At 45.0% G+C, this 20,303-nt stretch overlaps 1 protein-coding gene across 1 annotated transcript; it reads right to left on the bottom strand.

Annotated features, from left to right (window-relative positions):
- Positions 1-2,948: 2,948 nt before the first annotated feature.
- LOC120720270 (protein AF-9-like) lies at positions 2,949-11,344 on the bottom strand. Its single transcript, XM_040009895.1, has 4 exons — positions 10,953-11,344; positions 10,352-10,462; positions 6,010-6,582; positions 2,949-3,137 (listed from the first exon to the last, which is right to left on the bottom strand). Exons 1-4 carry the CDS (start codon positions 11,055-11,057, stop codon positions 2,964-2,966), a joined length of 963 nt encoding a protein of 320 aa, XP_039865829.1. The 5' UTR covers positions 11,058-11,344; the 3' UTR covers positions 2,949-2,963.
- Positions 11,345-20,303: the final 8,959 nt, after the last annotated feature.

Below are 20,303 nucleotides of genomic sequence, written 5' to 3'. Positions count from 1 at the left end.
TTCAACATTCCAGATAATCGAATTGGATCGAATCGATTCGGGACCTTGTGAATCGGAATTGAATCGATTCTAGAAATCAGTGACGATACCCATCCCTAAATATGATATACACAGCTAGTTAATGCTTCCATTTTACAATAATAAAGCTTATGGTTCATATTAGAATATGTAGGAGGGATCACTCTCCTCAGCCTTCCCGGGAAAGTCTGTGCCAGCGGGCTGGAAATGAGAGTTCATCCACTGCAGGAGCACGATGTAGAGTGGCTACATAAGATGCAGGTTCAGGCATACCAGGCAAATTCAAGGTCTGGCTATATCAGCATGGTATAGTACCAAGACTCATTGGCAAGTCCTGCATGGGGCGTTAGGGACTCGGGTCCACCCACTTCCAACAATGGGCAATAGCTGAGCCCTGGCTGAGGAGAGGCATGGTCCGAGCCGAGGTCCGGCAGCTAGAGGAGGAAAGCACGGAACTGGGTTTACAAGGAATCTGGACATAGTGGGACCTGTCAAAGCAGACGATTAATTGGCTTTAACTTTGGAGCCTTTCCACATCTTAATATTGCTCCGCTTAGTCTACAAGTCCATGACGGAGGAGCCACAGTGCAGGTTATGTGGGGCAATGGCACACAGGCTGGAAGAATGCAAGACTACTGTTAGCCAGGGAAGACAGAGATGGCGCCATGACCAGGTCCTGAGACTGAGCAGTACTGTGAGAAAGTAGCATCACACAACACCAACATCAGGTGGCTGGAGGACCCAACAGCAGACCAAAGAACCTCCCAGAAAAAGCCAACATAACAAACACAGACATCCAACAATGACTCCACAATGAAGAGCTGGATAGTACTGGACACCTACTGGCTAAAGAGGCAAACAGCCCTCCAAGAACACCTGGCAGCAGCTGCTGGCTAATCAACCACACACAGTGGTGCTGGACAAGGAGCAGAAGGCTGCAGTTGTGATAGATGTGGCAGTCCCAGCAGAGAGCATGTCAGGAAGGGGAGCATGAGAAAAACTGGAGCCAACGTAGAAGGTCAAGAACGAAGTGGTCCCAGTAGGAATGAACGCGTTAGGAGCTGTAATCCCTAAAGTGGAAGAGCCAGGCACAACATTTCTCACATGACCAGGTCCACTGCCAGAGACCTCGAGGTCACCGAGATTCAAACTCGTCGACGTCGTTAGCTTAAATCCTACGTAGCCTCGTTCTTGAGGTACTGCATGCACAAACCTGGCTCTCCACCCCAACCATCCGACCAGCGGGGTGATGACAATCAGCCTTTTTACAGCTGAGAGGAAAAACACAACATGCAGAGATATGTCAGGTTTTCATGATCCAGCCATTCATCCTTCCTTCGGTGGGTACTTCTTAACTTCAGTTCCAGACTTTCTCTTTGATATTTGGTCACGTTGGGGCCCGATGAATGTAAAAACAAAGAATTACCAGATTTGGTTTTTTACCTTATTTTTGTTTTTAAGAAAAATATCAGCCACATCTGATAGAATTTTGATAGAACAGCAGCAGTATAATGTCCTCGTAAGTGGATATCAGGCCCTTGTAGAGCAAAATTTAGTATTTTGGTCTAAATAACCCAAAATGTGATGTCCACATATGTGGACGCCCGGTCCTAGGAGGTTAACATGAGCATAACATTTTTCAGGCAAACGCCTCCATGTGTAATTAACATAGAGCCACAGTATTGTTACTGTTTTGTAATCAGCCATAGGCACTAGCACCGACTGTATTTTAAAGTGTTACTGTTACTAGTAAGCTAACATAAACGAACCAACCCAGTGACATCACATGCTGATGTCGGTAAACGTGTTATATAAACTTAAACTTTAAGCACTTACTTCTTAAATCGAGCTGCACAGACAGCGTTACCTTTGAGAGCAGGGCTCAGTGGTGTAAATTAGCCTTCATACATGTAGAGTTTCATGTCCACTTTAATGATAACAGCTAATTATCTCAAATCGTGAGCATGTTAAATTCCCACCAAGCAGGTTAACGATTATGGTAACTGTGTAACACTTCAGTTTTCTTTACATTGGAGTTTTGCTGAGTGCTGTGCATTGTTGTGAATGTCAGCTACATGTGTCGTAGTGAGGAAAGAGGTTGTGTGTCTGCCTGTGTGCAGGGGTGCTGCGTGTCAGCTGGAGGCGGTGAAACAACACTGTTCAATATCGATCCTGCTGCTAAGCAGCGTTTAATCCAACAGGAAATGTTAGTTTTAATTAGTAACAGTGTAGCAACCTTATGACAACCATACCACAGTCTCTACAGGGCACACAATAAGTGTTAGGCTACCACTGTGTACTTGGTGTTACGCTTGCATGACAACAGACTGTTGGACGCATCATTTTGCTTTCTTTGATTTCTACCAGTGAGTGTGATAAGTTTATGTCAGCTGGACCTAAAGTGATGTTAAAAACACTGTTTAAGCTTCACACTGCCAGACTGAATACTTCCACCTGTGTAACATAACAGTTGGACTCACTATAGTCTCGTCACATCCTGACATCACCCCAGCCCTGTCCTCTGTGCATTGTGGAAAGTGACGATGGGAAAACATTCAGACACTTTGTGCTCACGTTAGTTTTCCTCTCCCAGATTCTCCCAACAAGCAGCTGAAGATCTATTAGGATAATTGTTGTTATCACAGTTAATATTCCAGATTTATCTGATTACATCTCAACACCCCACCACCCACCCCCCTTTGTCCTGTGCTGTTGTTGATTTGTTGAAAAGAAAAGTCATCAAAAAGTGAATTCAATTCTTCTACGGTGCTGCTGAGCACACGCATGTGTGCGAGGCGGCTGTTTGCTGGTTTGCTGAATGGCACTGAACACATGTGCCTGCACAGTTTAAATCATTTGCTCACGATTATGTTTAATTTCACGTGGCACTCATGATATAAATCGAATCACGAAAACAAACAAATCAAAGCGGTGCAGTTTATTGCTTACATCGCTTTGACTGCACGAAGTGTCACGTATGATGTTAGTGTCACTAACAAACAGCACAAACTAAACTTTGTAACTTGTGTGCACGGTCCAAGTCGGTTACCTTGTCGTTTGTGGGGTGTGGGAGCAAAGCTTGAACTGGAGCTGGAACCCGCTGGACTGGGCTGCTCAGACTGGGAGGAAGAAGAGAGACAGGCAGCGATTAATGATAAAAATATGACTCAAACTGCTGTTTGACTGAATGTGGCGGTTCTGCAAACACAGAAGCAAATGAATACTATTCGAGCCCCGGCTCCGACAGTCTCGGTCGTTGTGTCCTTGGGCCGTTGCCTACTGGTGGTGGTCAGAGGGCCCGGTGGCACCAGTGTCCAACACCATCGCCTCTGTCAGTGCCCCCCAGGGTGGCTGTGGCTACAATGTAGCTGCCATCACCAGTGTGTGAATGGGTGGATGACTGGATGTGTAAATTGCTTTGGGGTCCTTAGGGACTAGAAAAGCGCTGTACAAATACAGGCCATTTACCATTTACTGTTATTATTATGTATGTGCTGAAAGAAGACCAAACCCAGCAGGAGTGGACCAACCTGGACTCACCAGTGTTCCCACTTTGAACACATTCGGCTTTCAAACCACCTCCAAGGGACAGGAATTAAGAGTTACAGTGAGGGGGACTCTCTTTATTAAAAATATGTTTATTTATCAAGGTTTGTATTTATTTTCAACAAATACAAACATAAAACAAACGAGGCTGCAGAGAGCACTGGATGTCTTTTTCCAACTAATGTCAGAACTATCTGTCCTGACATTAGTTGGAAAAAGAAAAGCTCCAACAGGAGCCTGGTTTCATAGTGCCATCCATCGTCTGTTGGGTCGGCAAAGCATCAAGAGAAAATTAGATTTTTGTGTAAATGTTCAAGGTTGAAGCAGTACCTTTTATAACAGCACACACAGTTCAAATGAAACTGTGTGTGCTAACATTTCCATACAGTCCTTCCCTTCATGTCCATGTTTGTGTTTGACACGTCTGTAGTTTGGATTCATAAAAGCCAAAAAGGAAAATCGTTCTTTTAAACCCTTTCTTGAAGCAGCATCTGCCCACAGGCAGCAGAGGCTCACACAGCCCAGAGTGAGGATGTTTGACTCTTTCAGATTGACTGAGATGTGGACTTAAACAATGACAGTGCACGTTTAAACGTGTTTCAATGTACATGCACAGATACATAAGGAAACCTTCACAGTGCAAAACATGGTGAGGAGAAACGTGAGAGAAAGAGCGCACAGCTGCTCTGCTGGTTTACAGGCTTCTTCAAAGTGTCATAAATCTGACCGGCACTCCTGTTTACGGCTTTTGTTCTCCTTTACTCCAAGTAAGCAAACCCAATCACATCAAGAGACAATAAACCGACAGCACATCCAGGAAACTGTCTGACGGTCTAGTTTAGAAACCACGGGGACCAAAGTGGGAAAAGTTGATGCCTGCAGCCGCTCTCACATCCACAGCTCGCAGCGCTCTGCTCCTCACGCTCGAACCATCCGATTCATCTGCTCTGGATTTCCTCTGATTAGTTCCCAACAATGGGTTCAGCTACGGTTCCCCCGCTGCTCTGCACAGCGAGCAACCCGCTCGCTCCTCCACGCGTCCACTGTCACAGATCAATATCCCATCTGTGATCTGTTCAGCCTACAATAATGAATCCCGCTAACCTGCAAAGCTAATGACAACAGATGGCTGGCACTCATTTCAGTTTGAAAATAAGAGTGAGAGGATTGTCCACAGCAGCAGACGACATCTCATGAAGAGCAAACAAATCTGGGATGTGATTAAAACAGCTGAATGTAGAAAAACAGACTCAGGATAACATGAATACTGTCATTCAAAATAAAGATATTATTTTTATCATGTTTGAATTTTTAGACACTCTTCCATAATTAAATGTTCTTCTCTTCGTGCTGTGTGATGATGATGAGTGGACACTTAAATCAAATAGATGATAAACTTTCTTTTACTAAATTTATCTGTCACCAGAACGTCACCAGTGTGACATCGTCAGCATCCTGAGACACCAGCATCTCTGTGGGGTCCTGACCATCCAGCACAAAGCGCCTCGACGATGCGGCGCCATGGAAATAAAACTGATTCGTTTTAAACAGACGTGTGCTGGTCGGAGGCCACACCCAGTTTCCCTTCCTTCATGTCATCACCTCGTCCGCGTTTCCTTCTCTGCCGTTTTTATCCGAGCACTCACTCCCAAACTCTGAGATCAAAGATGAAGCAATGGGAGCGCTGGGCTGTGTCGCCTCAGGCCCACCAGGGTTGCTAGCCTGGGCACAATCAAATGCCTGGAATTTGTCAGCCCACATGCTTTTTACAACCAGTAGCAGCAGCAGCCCCCACCCCAAAGCTACTTTCATGACAAAAACACAGGTTTCGGTGCCACTCTGTGAGAACTCCTTTGACTAACCACGCGGCAGAGAACGATGCATGAAAGAGCTGCACTTCATACAATCACTGACAACAGAAATAAAAACTGCTGCAGAAAGAAATGCTGTGAAGCACAAACACGCAGCCATTTGATTCTTTCAAAGCCAAAAGAATTAAAGAGGAGCTGTGCTATTTACGGCCCTCGTTTCTCCTCAGGTGCTGTAAAACCATAAATCTTTCTCGTCTGTGATTTGGCTTTAAAACTTCTTTATGGGGAGGCTCTCTGCAAACCAGCGTGGGCATGGCAACAAGGTCAAATGTCAGCCTGTTCATGAAGCTGCAGCATTTTCCTAATTTGGCTCACGGGTTTGAAGAAGACGCAGACACTCTGTTAGACACTCGACATCATCATCAGCTGTTTGCTCCCAAACCAATCAATGAGCAGACGAACGCACCTGAACTTCCACCAGGTTTACTGTGCCCCCCCCCAAACCATCCCTGGTGGTTGTTTGAGTTTATACACATCAAGGAGAAGATGTGCCTTATACTTGTACCTATGTAGCAGAGCCAGTAGATTAGCTCATTCCCAGCTGTAACGACAGTAAAGCGTCACGTTTACTCACATCCGATCTGGCAGACTGGTCCTCCATATCAGAGTCATTAGCATCGACCAGGTCCTGGAATGGCGGCAGCGTGGACACGCTCCTGAGGTCTGCATCCTCGCTTTCTGCTCGTAGCTTTCTGCTGTGCAGCTGCGATCTGTCTCTCAGTAGTTTCTTATCCAAACACGGACCGTCCAACTCTGAAATCTGCATTTCCGAGGAATTCACAAACCCCTTTTTGCGTCTTTTGGTCCCGTGATCGTCACCTTCGAGGCCGGACAAGCGCTTGTTTAACCTCGACGCATGAGTTATCCCCTCAGTCCTACGCTCCTTAGACAAAGACTTGGGCTGCTTGAAGCCCATCTTAGGATTGATCTCTCTAAGTGGCTGGTTCTCTTTGGGTTTCCTGGAAGATTCTTTGGGGGCTTTTCCGGGTTCCCAGCCCGAGTCCCTGAAGGCACTTTTGGGGTCTTTTAAATCTTTTGGGGTCTTGTCTATATGGTCCTTAAATGGCTTGTGGAGTTTGGAGATGCTGCTGTTGTCAGTGCTGGTGGTTGTGGCCATGATGAGGAAAGTGTTTCCTGTAGAGCCATCCTGCAGATTGAAACAAACACAGGAGATCAGATAGTAGCGTCGGATATTTAAGTAGCTGTAGATGAAAAGTGACATCAAGCAAAACAATAACAAAAGAGAAAGAAAGACTGAAGCTTGTTGAGAATTCAGTTTTACCCCGGTTCTTTTTATTCCTCGAGCATCCAGAGATGGCACCGGACTCAGTAGTCATTTTCACAAAATCTTTATTCATCTTTACTCATCTTCATTTATCTTTACTCTTCTTCATTTATCTTCATTTAAGCATGCACTTCTAGAAGGGAAGATGAGGCCGATGTCCCTCTGCAAAAATCTTCACTCCTTTGTTTGTTACAGCCAGCTTTATAGAAGTGACCCCATCATAAAATCCCCTCTACGGTGTGCTGCAAACTCTGTCTGTGTGTATGTGCACGAGCACGTGAATGCCTACATGTGCACGTTCCCACGTGTCTATGTGAGTGCTCGTGAGTGAGTGTGCGTGTGGATGTGTGTGCGTGACAGTTAAAACACTGTGGGTGAAGATATCTTCCTAAAGGTCATAAAACTCCCCCCACAGTTACAAATGTTAACACCCCCACCTTAAGACATCCTCTGGGGAATTTCCACTCAGTGGGGGAGAAGCCTTCTAAAATCTACTCCTAACTTCACAAAAGAGTGAGGCCTTTATTACTCTACACACAGTATCTCTACAATAGTTCTATATTCTACAATAACATATTTCTAAACTCTAAAATAAGCTAAACATTCCTACAAGCTACACGGGAAAAACACGTAAAGCTCAGAGTGTTCAGGCACAAGGCAAAGGGAAGCTCCTCGCGCTGTCAGGGCGCTAATGAGACCATACCGCTGTCAGCTGATACAGTATCGAACACGCCACCGATTTTACAAGCAAAGATGTTTTTAAAGGTGCCGTGGACATGAAACCCACTCAGTCCACACATGCAAAGACATCATACACGTGCACATATTAAGTTATGCATAGTAATGAAAAACAATGCAGGGAAAAGTGCTGAACACACTAACTGAAACTTGTACAAAAACCTTTATTGATAGTACAGCTTCAAGACGCCTCCTTTATGAAGGAAGCAGTCACAGTGCTCAGGTGTGGTTTCGTCCCAGTCTGTGGGATCATAATCTGAACAGGTGATTGGCTCTAATCCTGTCCCTCATGCTGATGTTGAAACCAAAGCTGATTGGGCGAAACAAAAACACAAAGTGTGGAACAGATCAGCTGATTCTGTTTGCTAATGTGTTGCTAATATCTTTCTACATTTTCATAGTTTAAACCAAGTTTTTCTGAGTAAATATGAGTTCTAAATCAGTGCATTCTGTTTTTATTTACATTTCACACAGTGTCCCAATATTGGCTGACAAACACTGCAATGATCAACTGTACAGTGAAACACTGATGCTGTATTGCTGTAAAACACTAAATATCTGTTTCTTTGTCCACAAACATCCACACGGGTAAATCTTCGGCCCCTGACATTCTGATGTACGTCAGATATTATAAAGTGGATCCAAACAATCTCAGAAAAATGAGGGATGTTCCTGGCCACTCATTTCTAAGCTGACTAAACGAGGAAAGCCAAACGGCTGCTGTGAAACTAAGAAACACTGCAACACACTGTGGGTTCAGTTTGAGGGCTGTATAATGGACAAACACTGTAAATGCTGCTCAGCTGTGTGGCGTCTCACATCGTGCATGATGAACACGTTATCCTCCAACACCAGACTAAACCCAGAACAGAAACAGGTAACCTGATGGTAACCCTCAGCTGCATCAGAGGCTCCAAACTAACCTGTTGAGGTTGCTTTTAACAGCAGTTGTTCTGGTTTCATGTTCCAGCTATAAAAACATGATTTTGATATCATGCCATTTAAATTTTAAACTTACCACATACACTGATGTACTCATGCATATACACACAACGGACGATGACATCTTTGCTGCTGAGGAATTATTTTCCCTTTTTCCAATTTTCAAAGTGTTTAAAAAAAAATGTTTAAAACGTTAAAAAGAAAATATTTCAAACATTAAAGCACAATATGGTACAAAACATTTTGGTTACTAGTAAACAAAATAACACAAGTGGCATAAAAACACATTGATTTGAACATTTGTGACCCACCTGTGGAAGACTGTAGGGTCCAGTCTCTCATCTAAAGGTTAAATATGATGTGAAGATAACTTTCTACTAAAGATGTTCATGCACTATTAAATATGACAAAACGAATACACTGTGGCACATTGTGCTGTGCATTATTAATGATGCACATTGATGCAATTCATAGAAACACCATAAATGATCATCCATTTCCTCTGACGGGTCGTTGCATTAAAATAAATATATCAATAATGACTTTGGTTTGCAGAGCGCCTCACATAAAACCCAAGGACGTGCTAGAAACAGTATAAATGAAAATATAGTGAAGAAGCCCACAGCTCCCTCACAACAACCGCCTTCTGCAGTTTATCCAAGGAAACACAGAGACATTCCCAAGCCAGCCGAGAAGCAACCTCTCCTGGGACCTCCTCCCAGAAGGCCACGCCCTGAACACCTCACCCCGGCGACAGCTGACTCAAATGGTAAATGGCCTGTATTTATATAGCGCTTTACTAGTCCCTAAGGACCCCAAAGCGCTTTACATATCCAGTCATCCACCCATTCACACACACATTCACACACTGGTGATGGCAGCTACATTGTAGCCACAGCCACCCTGGGGCGCACTGACAGAGGCGAGGCTGCCGGACACTGGCGCCACCGGGCCCTCTGACCACCACCAGTAGGCAACGGGTGAAGTGTCTTGCCCAAGGACACAACGATGGAGACTGTCCGAGCCGGGGCTCGAACCGGCAACCTTCCGAGTACAAGGCGAACTCCCAACTCTTGAGCCACGATCGCCCTCCTTTCGATGTAGAAGGACATCGACTGCAGTCCGAGTCCCTCTTGAACTCGTCACCCTATCACAAAGCAAAAGCCCACCTTCAGAGAAAGCTCACGTCTTGCATCTGCGATCTCATTCTTTGCACTTCAGCAGTGAGTAACAATAACAGGCCTAGTTTTATAAGCGATGGCTGCTTTGCCATTTGCTGGCAGACGACTGCATATGGGAGACACAATTTTCTCCCATTGGGCACCAATTAAAACGTTAACATTAAACAACTAGTCCTTCTGATACGTCTAATGACAGCAGCTCTGATGATTCAGGCACATTCCTGCTAAGAATAGGCCGAAGCACCTCGGTTCAATTCAATTTTATCTATACAGCCAAATCACAACAACCTTTACATTGTACAGTATATCCTATAATAACAGATACAGAGAAAACTCTTATCCACATACAACACCATCTCAGTTCTGTTCACCATAGCTCAATTATACACATTATGACATAATCATTTTGCCTAGCAACAAGCTTTTAGCATATATAAACTTTACCACCATATTATTATTTATTGATTGATTTTTTTAACTTTTTTAATTAAGTATATCAACTAACAATATTGTAGTTTTAGTATTTACTGATTCATCTAAAACAAAATAAATAAATTAGTACCAAACACCGGTGCACCCTGGGAGAGGCTCCAGGCCCTGACAGGCCAAAGCGTTTAGTGCAGTACAAGCAGGAATCACCCTGAGGTTTAAAAAACATATTTCATGCTTGTGCTACAACTTTTTTGCAGCAGCTGGTCTTTGCTGCAAAACGAGCGACCTTTGTAGCAGCATTGCTATAAGCTAACAAGGTAAAGAGCAGAGACACTGACCTTGGACGCAGTAAAGCCTTTGCTTTTCTTTGTGTCAGAGCTGTTGGGAAGTGTTGCCAGCTTGAGATGGGAGCCAAACAGGGAGGTCGAGCCCTCCTGCATTATCATCACCTGCCAAAGGAAAATCAGCAGCTTAAATGAGCAGAGTTCTTTGCTTTCAGTAAATGTAGAGTGTTCAGTCTCTACCAGGACAGCTGATAATAAATCAGTCATTTACTGAGTAATATCACTGTGTTTGTAGAGTCAAGTACCAGAAAAAAGGACATCAGTAAAGAATGTTCAGCTTTACTGTCAAGCAGCTTGTGTGAGCACTTTTGTACATATTTGTTCTATATTACATCGATTTCATCCCAGTCATCCCAGTGACATCAGTGCCTCACATGTACATGTAACTGACTTGGCTCAAACCCATTCCCATAAAAAAAAAAACTGCATCAAAAACAACAACAACAATCAAAGAAAGAACAACAAAGGATTCTTCACTTGTACAAGTGAAGATGGATATCATGAAGATTTAGCGTAACACATAAATGCCACACAGTTACCAAACACACACAAAACCATATGACCATAGACTATACTGGCTGCACTCGAGGTTCACCTGAAGCACAACAAGTGAGCACCGCTCCAACTGCAACTCCAATCCCCAAACGTTTGATCGAATGCTTATATAGGTCATCATGTGCTGCCACATGCCCCTCTTCATGAAACGTCTCACGTGGTCTGAAATCTTACTGAAGACAACACGTTCTCATTCCCAACTCGTCAAACGTGTGACGCATGGTCAGGCTCCCTCTGCTTCACTTATGGACGCGCAGGGTACCCCTCTCGCGTCGGGAATTGACGTGAAGGGTCCTCCGATTGAAGAGATTGCCGCGGAAGTGCCTGTTGTCGGTATATTTAGACATTTTCCAAATCACATTGTAGTGACGTATACAGAACACAATAAATTATATAATGTAAACAACTACCTGAAAAACAGGTAGAACCATACTTTTGTATCGTTTATTGCATTTATGGAGGGAGTGATGTATGCTGGGTAATGGCACAGCTAGCTACTGGGTGACTTTATTCACCCGCTCGGCTGTTATCAGTCCATACAATGGGAGTTATTAATAATAATAATAATAATGGATTGGATTTATATAGCGCTTTAGCTTATATTGGAGGAAAGCTGTTACTGGTTAAACGATGTTAGCACAGAAATATTAGCTTCTGTCATGACTGATGAAGTTACTAGTTAATAAAGTTTCCAGTAAAGTGTTTAATCGCAGCCACAGACTGACAGCAAATATCTCGATTAGCTTCAGTGCATCTATAATAAATATGTGCAAGTTTCAGTGCTTCGTTTAAACTGTATGATACTTATACTGACCCAGGGTCAGTGTAAAATACAATCCTAGCTGTGTGAACAAAGCCTGGCTCCTTTAATCCTGCATGACAAACCTCAGGATGCAGGTTATTATTACTCTTTCCTGCTGGCACACCTGTCACACCTGAGAGTCAGCTAGAAACTCACAGTGACGTGGACATCATGCAAAGACTGCCAGACTCTGTAATACTGCAAAAGATCAGTGACTCAGGTTATCACTAAACTTGTCATGATTCAAGATGGCGCCGAGTATGGCAGCCTCGTCGCGAGCTCCCCCAAGCAACGGCTTTCTTCTGTGTTTAATTTTACTTTTCCTTTATTTTTTCACGAGCAGCACTTGTCTCCTTGTGTACGACCGACAAACCTTACTGGACATAAAAGACGGTCTTTCTTATAACTTTCCGGAGTTCAAGTTTTGCAACACGGACGCTCCGTTTGCAGACCCCCCATTCATCTCACCTGAGACGCCTTTGTTCTCTGGCCCTGGAGGCCGCAAACGCCGACGCAGAGGGAGAAGATCTGGCGTTCTGGTTCGACTGAGACGGCGCACTTACAGACCACCGTTACCCAGTTTATTACTGGCTAATGTGCAGTCTCTGGAGAACAAGCTGTGCGAGCTTCGGGCACGGATCTCATTCCAGCGAGAGATGTGGGACTACTGCGTGATCTGCCTCACAGAAACCTGGCTATCGGACAAAGTACCGGACTCCGCAATACAACTGCCGGGGTTCTCCGTGCACCGCGCGGACAGGTCACAGGATCTTACTGGGAAAAGCAGAGGCGGTGGTGTGTGTTTCATGATCAACAACAGCTGGTGTGATTATGCGAACGTGCACCCGGTCAAATCCTTCTGCTCACCGGACCTGGAGTACCTGATGATTAAGTGCCGGCCATTCTGGCTACCGAGGGAATTTACAGCAGTGATTATTACGGCTGTTTACATTCCCCCACAAGCCGACACTGACCGAGCACTCAGGGAACTGTACAGCGCGATCAGCAGTGAGGAAACCGCACACCCAGAGGCAGCGTTTATCACAGCCGGAGACTTTAATAAGGGAAACCTGAAGAAAGTCTCACCAAAACTCCATCAACACATCCATTTTAACACTCGTGGAGACCGGCTACTCGACCACTGCTACACCTCTTTCCGGGATGCGTACAAAGCCCTCCCCCGCGCCCCATTCGGCCAATCAGATCACTGCTCCATCCTGCTCCTGCCCGCCTACAGGCAGAAGCTGAAACAGGAAGCTCCAACCCGGAGGGCGGTGCACTGTTGGACGGACCAATCGGAGTCTGCGCTGCGGGACTGTTTTGATCACGCGGACTGGGAAATGTTTCACGTGGCCTGCTAGAGACATTGATGAGTACACAGACTCAGTCTGTGGATTTATCAGGAAATGCGTGGAAGATGTCGTCCCATCCAGAACAGTCAAATCCTTCCCAAATCAAAAACCCTGGATTAACGGAGATGTTCGCGCGGCACTGGCGGCACGGAACACCGCCTTTGCCTCCGCGAACACATCGGACTACAAACACGTACATTACCAACTCCGGAAGACGATCAAAGCAGCCAAACGTGAGTACAGGGACAGGGTGGAGCAACAGTTTGACAACCCTCGGAGTATGTGGCAGGGACTAAACACGATCACAGACTTCAGAGGGAAAACCAGCACACCGCAGACCACGGCCTCTCTGTGTGAGGATCTAAACGTATTCTACGCTAGATTCGACGCAGCGAACACCATGAGACCGGACAGTGTGCGCACCGCGGATGACGTCAGTGCGCACACTGTGTCTGAGGAGGATGTGCGGAAGTGCTTCAGGAAGGTGAACGCGCGCAAAGCTACTGGTCCGGACGGGATTCCCGGCCGCGTCCTTAAGTCATGCGCGGCTCAGCTGGCTGGAGTGTTCACGCACATCTTCAACCTTTCCCTCTCTCTGTCTGTAGTCCCAGCCTGCTTCAAAATGGCCACCATCGTCCCTGTACCCAAATCCTCCACCATCTCCTCATTGAACGACTGGCGACCTGTAGCCCTGACCCCCATCATAAGCAAATGCTTCGAGAAGCTGGTCAGGGACTTCATCTGCTCTGCACTACCCGACTCACTGGACCCTCTACAGTTCGCATACCGCCACAACAGGTCCACTGATGATGCCATAGCCCTGACACTACACACTGCCCTGTCACACCTGGAGAAGAGAGACACGTATGTGAGAATGCTGTTTGTAGATTACAGCTCAGCATTCAATACCATCGTTCCCTCGAAGCTGGACAGGAAACTGCAGGATCTAGGACTGAGCAGCTCCCTCTGCGGCTGGATCCTTAGCTTCCTGTCTGACAGACGCCAAGTGGTCAGACTGGGCAGCATCACCTCATCCCCCATCACACTGAACACTGGTGCTCCACAGGGGTGTGTACTGAGCCCTCTCCTATACTCACTCTACACCTACGACTGCACAGCCACTAACAACTCCAACATCATTGTGAAGTTTGCGGACGACACTACAGTGGTGGGTCTTATCACCAATGGTGATGAGACGGCTTATAGGGAGGAGGTCAGCGCCCTGACCCACTGGTGTCAAGACAACCATCTCACCCTCAACGTCGCAAAGACAAAGGAGTTGATAGTGGACTTCCGGAGGTGCAGAGAAGTACACACCCCCATCACCATCAATGGCGCTGCTGTGGAGAGAGTGAGCAGCTTCCGGTTCCTTGGTGTACATCTGGCTGAGGATCTTACGTGGTCAGTACACACAAACAAAACAGTGAAGAAGGCGCAGCAGCGCCTCTTCTTTCTCAGGAGACTGAAAAGATTCGGCATGAGCCCCCGCATCCTCAGGACCTTCTATCACTGTGCCATTGAGAGCATCCTCACTGGATGCATCACCACCTGGTATGGCAACAGCACCGCCTACAACTGCAAAGCTCTCCAGCGAGTAGTGCGGTGCTCTGAACGGATAATTGGAGGTGAGCTTCCCTCCCTCCAAGACATCTACAGGAAGCGCTGCCTGAGGAAAGCGGGGAGGATCATCAAGGACTCCAGTCACCCCAGCCATAAACTGTTCAGACTACTTCCATCAGGAAGGAGGTTCTGCAGCATCCGGTCCCGTACCAGCAGACTGAGAGACAGCTTCTTCCACCAGGCCATCAGACTGCTGAACACGTCATAGACACCTCAGCTTCACTACTGGAACTTTAACATTATGCACTCCATACTGTACAGTAATGCCACTGTTTTGCACATGTCTCAACTCTGTATATTTTTATATATTTTATTTATTGTTTACTCTATTTAATTTGTAAAATATGTGTACACACACACACACACACACACACGTAGAAAAATATTTAGTATACACATCCAGAAATGCATATACTATTATATATTGTACATATATTTATTAGTTTCAGATGTAGCCATTCTTGTATTTTGCTTGTTTACATTCTTGTATTTTGCACAACTCTGTTGCTTGTGAAGCTCGCACACAAGAATTTCACTCACATGTGCTGTACCAATGTACCTGCACATGTGATGTGACAATAAAAGTGATTTGACTGATTTGATTTGATTTAATGTTATCTCCAGCAGTATATACTACATTGAACAGACGGCGGAGATTGCTGGAGAGTTGTCTACCTGCAACAAACCCTGTCTGATCAGGATGTATTATCTTACTTATGACAAGCTCAATTCTAGCTGCCAGTACCTTGGTCAGTATTTTATAATCACATCCAAGTAAACTTACTGGGCGATATGACTCACATTTAAGTGGGTCCTTATTCTTCTTAAGGAGTACAGAGATCAAGGCCTGTGACATTGTTTGGGGCAGAGCTTTTTTATCAAGAATTTCCTGAAATACTCTGCAAAGTAAGGGAATCAGTGCGGGAGCAAATGTCCTATAAAACTCACTTGGGTACCCATCAGGGCCCGGCGCTTTTCCTGTCTTCATACCCCGAATTGCTTTGTCTATCTCCATGACAGATATGGGTCCCTCTAACCTATCTCTATCTGCTGCCTCTAGTGGTGGTATTTCAAGGTTTTCAAAAAAATTCTTCACTTTGTCCCTATCATTTATTTCTGAGGTATACAAGTCCTCATAAAAAGATTTAAATTGATTGTTAATCCCCTTCTGATCTATAATTTTATTACCCACATTGTCTCCTATCTCTACTATCATACCAGCAGCTGCTGATTGTTTCAGCTGGTAGCTCAGGAGTTTGCCGGCGCGCTCACCATGCTCATAGAGATCTTGTCTCGACCTAAGATATAAATCCTCCTCGCGCTGACTTGTCAGAATGTCATATTCAGTCTGGAGCAAAATCCTTTTTTTATGCAGCTCCGCAGATGGAGTCAAAGAATTTGCCCGGTCAACTTCTTTTATTGCTTTCATTAATTCTGTGGTACGTTTCATTCTTCTTTTCCTTTCACCAGCACTGTATGAAATAATTTGACCACGTACGTACGCTTTTAATGATTCCCATAAAATGCCACTGCTTATATCAGGAGTATCATTAAGATCCAAGAAAAAAACTATTTGCGAATTGATGAATTCTTTAAAATCAACATCAGCCAACAATCTACTATTAGGACGCCACATCCTCTGAGGTGGTGTATAGTCAGGGAATTTAAGTTTCAGTGTGACCGGGCTATGGTCAGATAGTACTATACCAGGGTATTCTACATGCATTACCATTGGGGTCAATTTCTTGTCTAACAAAAGATAGTCGATTCTAGTATAAGTTTGGTGTGGCGGGGAATAAAAGGAGTACTGTCTAACAGTCGGATTTGCATATCTCCATGGATCGAATATACCATATGTTTCACAAAAAGAGTTAACGCATTGAGCAGATTTACTTAGCACACCAGGTGTTGGGCTAGAGCGGTCCAGAGTTAAATCTAGGAAACAATTCAAGTCTCCCCCCAAAATCAAATTATGTGTGTCCAAGTTAGGTAGTAACGAAAACAAATCCTTAAAAAATTGAACATTATCCCAATTGGGTGCGTATATATTTGCCAACACTACTGGCATATTGAATAATTTCCCAGCTACAATAACATATCGACCATGTTTGTCTTTTACAGCGGTTGTTTCTATGAATTGTACATTCCTGTGTATAAGGATGGCCACTCCTCGACTCTTACTATCAAAATTTGAATGATAGATCTGGTTGAACCCCCCCCTACACAGTTTAAGGTGGTCCCTGTTTAACAAATGTGTCTCTTGCAAATATACTATCTCTGCTCCCTGGTCTCTTAAATATGAAAAGATTTTACTCCGTTTAGCCGGTTTGTTGATCGCCCTTACGTTCCAGCTAATCAAGTTCGTGCCCATTCCGCTCACAGCCATGTCTGGTGCCATGTCAGGAGTCCACAGCCCAACATGTCCACTACGCTCCCACGTTGTCCACCATCTGGGTCACACCCTGAAGGTCTGGCAGCAAAAACAGAAAAAATAAAGGGACGGTGTCTGGGAAAAAATGGGGAAACAACACACACACATACACAAGTAACACACAACACATTGCATATATGAATACGAACCCAAACACAGTGCTCATTAACAAGCACTCTCGTGGCCAACCGGTCCACCATCTCCTACACACCAAGCCTACCGTGTGCGGCTCCGTGTAAAATATCCCATGGTTCTAAAAATATAATATCACCCTCTAAGCTACCCACCTCCTAAAAAGAGGGGGAAAAAAAAAAAACGTCGGGGGAACTTGTAGCAAAGAGATCTTTGAAAATAGAATCCAGTAATACAAAACTAACATGTAAGTAGTATAAAGCAATTTCTTAAACAAAATATTCAAATATAAAACAATAAGATGAGGTGGTACTTCACCAATATTGCAAAATCCAATCACCAATATCTTTCCTGAGACATTTAAGTCCTTACACCAGTGTAGCTTATACGTAGCCAAGCTCAGACCAGCCCATATATTTCACCCGGGAGTCAGCGTCTTCTTGATGAACTCCATGGCGTCTTTTGGGGTCTCGAAGGTTTTCGTTTGTCCCCCTTCTGGTGTAATCACCAGCGTTGCCGGATAACGGAGCCCATATCTGACCCCCCCGTAGGTACGCAGGAGGCTCCTTGCTTCTTTGAAGGCTGCTCTCTTGTTGTTTACTTCCTGGGTGTAGTCTGGGAAGATATGAATCCGTCCACTCCGACCTTCCGGCGTTCTCTCCATTTCCCTCGCCGTCTTCAGTATCTCCTCCTTCTCTATATAGTAGTGGCATCTCACCACGAACGCTCTCGGTGGAGCCCCGGCTCCGTCTCGTCTTGCGCCGAGTGTTCGGTGTGCTCGGTCAAGCGTCGGTGTCACCGATAGCCCCAGTTTTTCTTTCAGCAGTCCAGCTATGAACTCCGACGGCATCTTGCCCGTCTCAGCCCCTTCTCTTACCCCCACGATGCGTATGTTGTTGCGTCGTGATCTCGCCTCGAGATCTTCACTACGTCTCCTCAGCGTCAGCATCTCCTTCTCCAATTCTTTCAGTTTCGTCTCCATGCTGGTTATACTGTCAGACTGGTCGTTCAGCGTGTCATCCACTTCTTTTTTCCGCGCTTCCATCTCGTTAGCCAGACTGATGGACGTCTCGCTTATCAGTCTCACCTCCTCACGTAGCAACTCAAACTGAGCTTTAGTGTTATCTTCCACACTCTTAGCCCACTTTTCCATCTCGGCTTTTGACTCTTTTCTTCCTTTTTCTACTTCCTCCTTGCATCTCATGATCTCGGTTTTTGTCTCCTCTCTGTATTTTGTAATCTCAGCATTCGTTTTTTTGATCTCGGACATCATGTCTTGAGCCCACTGAGGCATGTTGTCGGCGTGTGCTGGGTTAATAGTGGCCTTGCTAGCTGCGGCGGCAGGGTTGCTATCCGCATCCAACTTTTCTACGCCGGCACGGGTCTGTCGGTTGGACATTTTCGGTCATAAATTGCCCCGTGAGCACCCTCGTTCACTCCACAGCACGAATTGTATTAACCGAGCTTCCTCAAAATGGTAACGAACTGGCGATATCACTATTTTTGACTACTTTTACACGGAGCCTCCGCACACACGTCTTCACACGGCAAAGCACATCCGGAAGTCCTTGGCTGTCGATCTGCATTTTAATGACGTCTTTCAGATGGATGATTTTCATTGGGACTGGCTTTCTTCTGTGTCTGATGATTTTAAGGCACGCTGCTTGTTTTTAAAACTGACTCAAATTATTTAAAGCCTCACACGCCTTGATCCTAAACACCCAGATAAATCTGCTCTTATTGACCTTTTTTAACTAATATGCTGTGTAAGTTTTCCACATCTGCAGTTTTTGCCAACGACCTGAGTGATCACTGCATAGTTGGTGCTGTGAGAAACACTAAAATCTCACGCTCCGAGCCCGCATCAGTTTGAACTGGGGTCGTATTAAACAGGATGACAATGTCAGTTTATGGGAATATTTACAGGAGAGTTGTGTCTACTTTGTGGACAGACACGCCCCTTTTTGTCAGGTCAGGGTGAAAGGTCGGGACAGGCCTGGCTTGGTTCAGTACCGGCCGATCTCCTACATGAGAGAAACCAGGCCTGGGCAGGAAGTCTGGCTCTGATGCTGATTGGCTACGTTTTCATTAGCTGTGTAATCGGATTACTTCCTCCATCATCAAGATCCAATGTAACTATTTTTTACTTTAACGACTGACAGTCCAAACGACCGTAGGAGGTTTTGGCAAACTATAAAGTGTCTCTGCCAGCTGTGACTCCTCAGAGCTTCCTCCTCACTTAAATATCGACTCCACTCCTGTGTCACACAAAACTGAAATGTTGCTTTAACAAACACTTTGTTGCTTCTTGTTCTTTGTTCAGCACAGTATCTGATGGTAAACCTCTTGCACACAACTCTGCTCGTAGTTCCTGGTTACTGATAGCTTTCCCTTCACACCTGTCACAGTAGAAGAGGTTTGTAAGGCTTTGAATAGCCCCAACACCAGAAACTCGTCCTCACAATCGTTCTCCTTCCTTCTTGCACTTGGCTGCAAATATCATAGCTGAGCCAGTGTCTTATAGTTTTAATCTTTCTCTACAACAGAAGGCTTTACCACAGATGTGGAAGTGTGCCTCTGTACTCCCCCACTGAAAGCTGGTGATTCTTCAACAGTTAGTAATTACAGGCCAATTTCCAAACTCTGTGTCTTATCTAAGGTTCTTCAAAGGCTGGTAAATAATCAACTTCAAAGTTATCTGGATGAAAATATGATTTTATCTCCCTTCCAGTCTGGTTTTAGGAAACTGCACAGTACTGGAACTGCTTCGATAAAAGTTCTCAAAGACGTCTATGAAGCGCTGGATGCAAAGAACTACTGTGCAGCTCTTTTTATTGATCTATCAAAGTCTTTGACACTGTTGACCACAACAAAAACTCTTCTGGCACAACTTCACCTACTTCCAAGCTGCGTGGAGAGGATGAGGATCTAACAGCACAGGAACTCCAGCAACACTCAGCAGCAGCTGCTCCCAGTCCCTTGGTTTATGAGCTGAGCTGCTGACCACAGCATTTTATGTCATAGATTATTCAATTTTATTTATTTATTTATATA

This window comes from Simochromis diagramma, unplaced genomic scaffold (genome assembly GCF_900408965.1).
Source record: "Simochromis diagramma unplaced genomic scaffold, fSimDia1.1 OVJJ01000573.1, whole genome shotgun sequence".
Taxonomy (NCBI): Eukaryota; Metazoa; Chordata; class Actinopteri; order Cichliformes; family Cichlidae; genus Simochromis; species Simochromis diagramma.
Note: the sequence above shows the minus strand (reverse complement) of the source record. Positions and strands in the feature narration are given on the sequence as shown.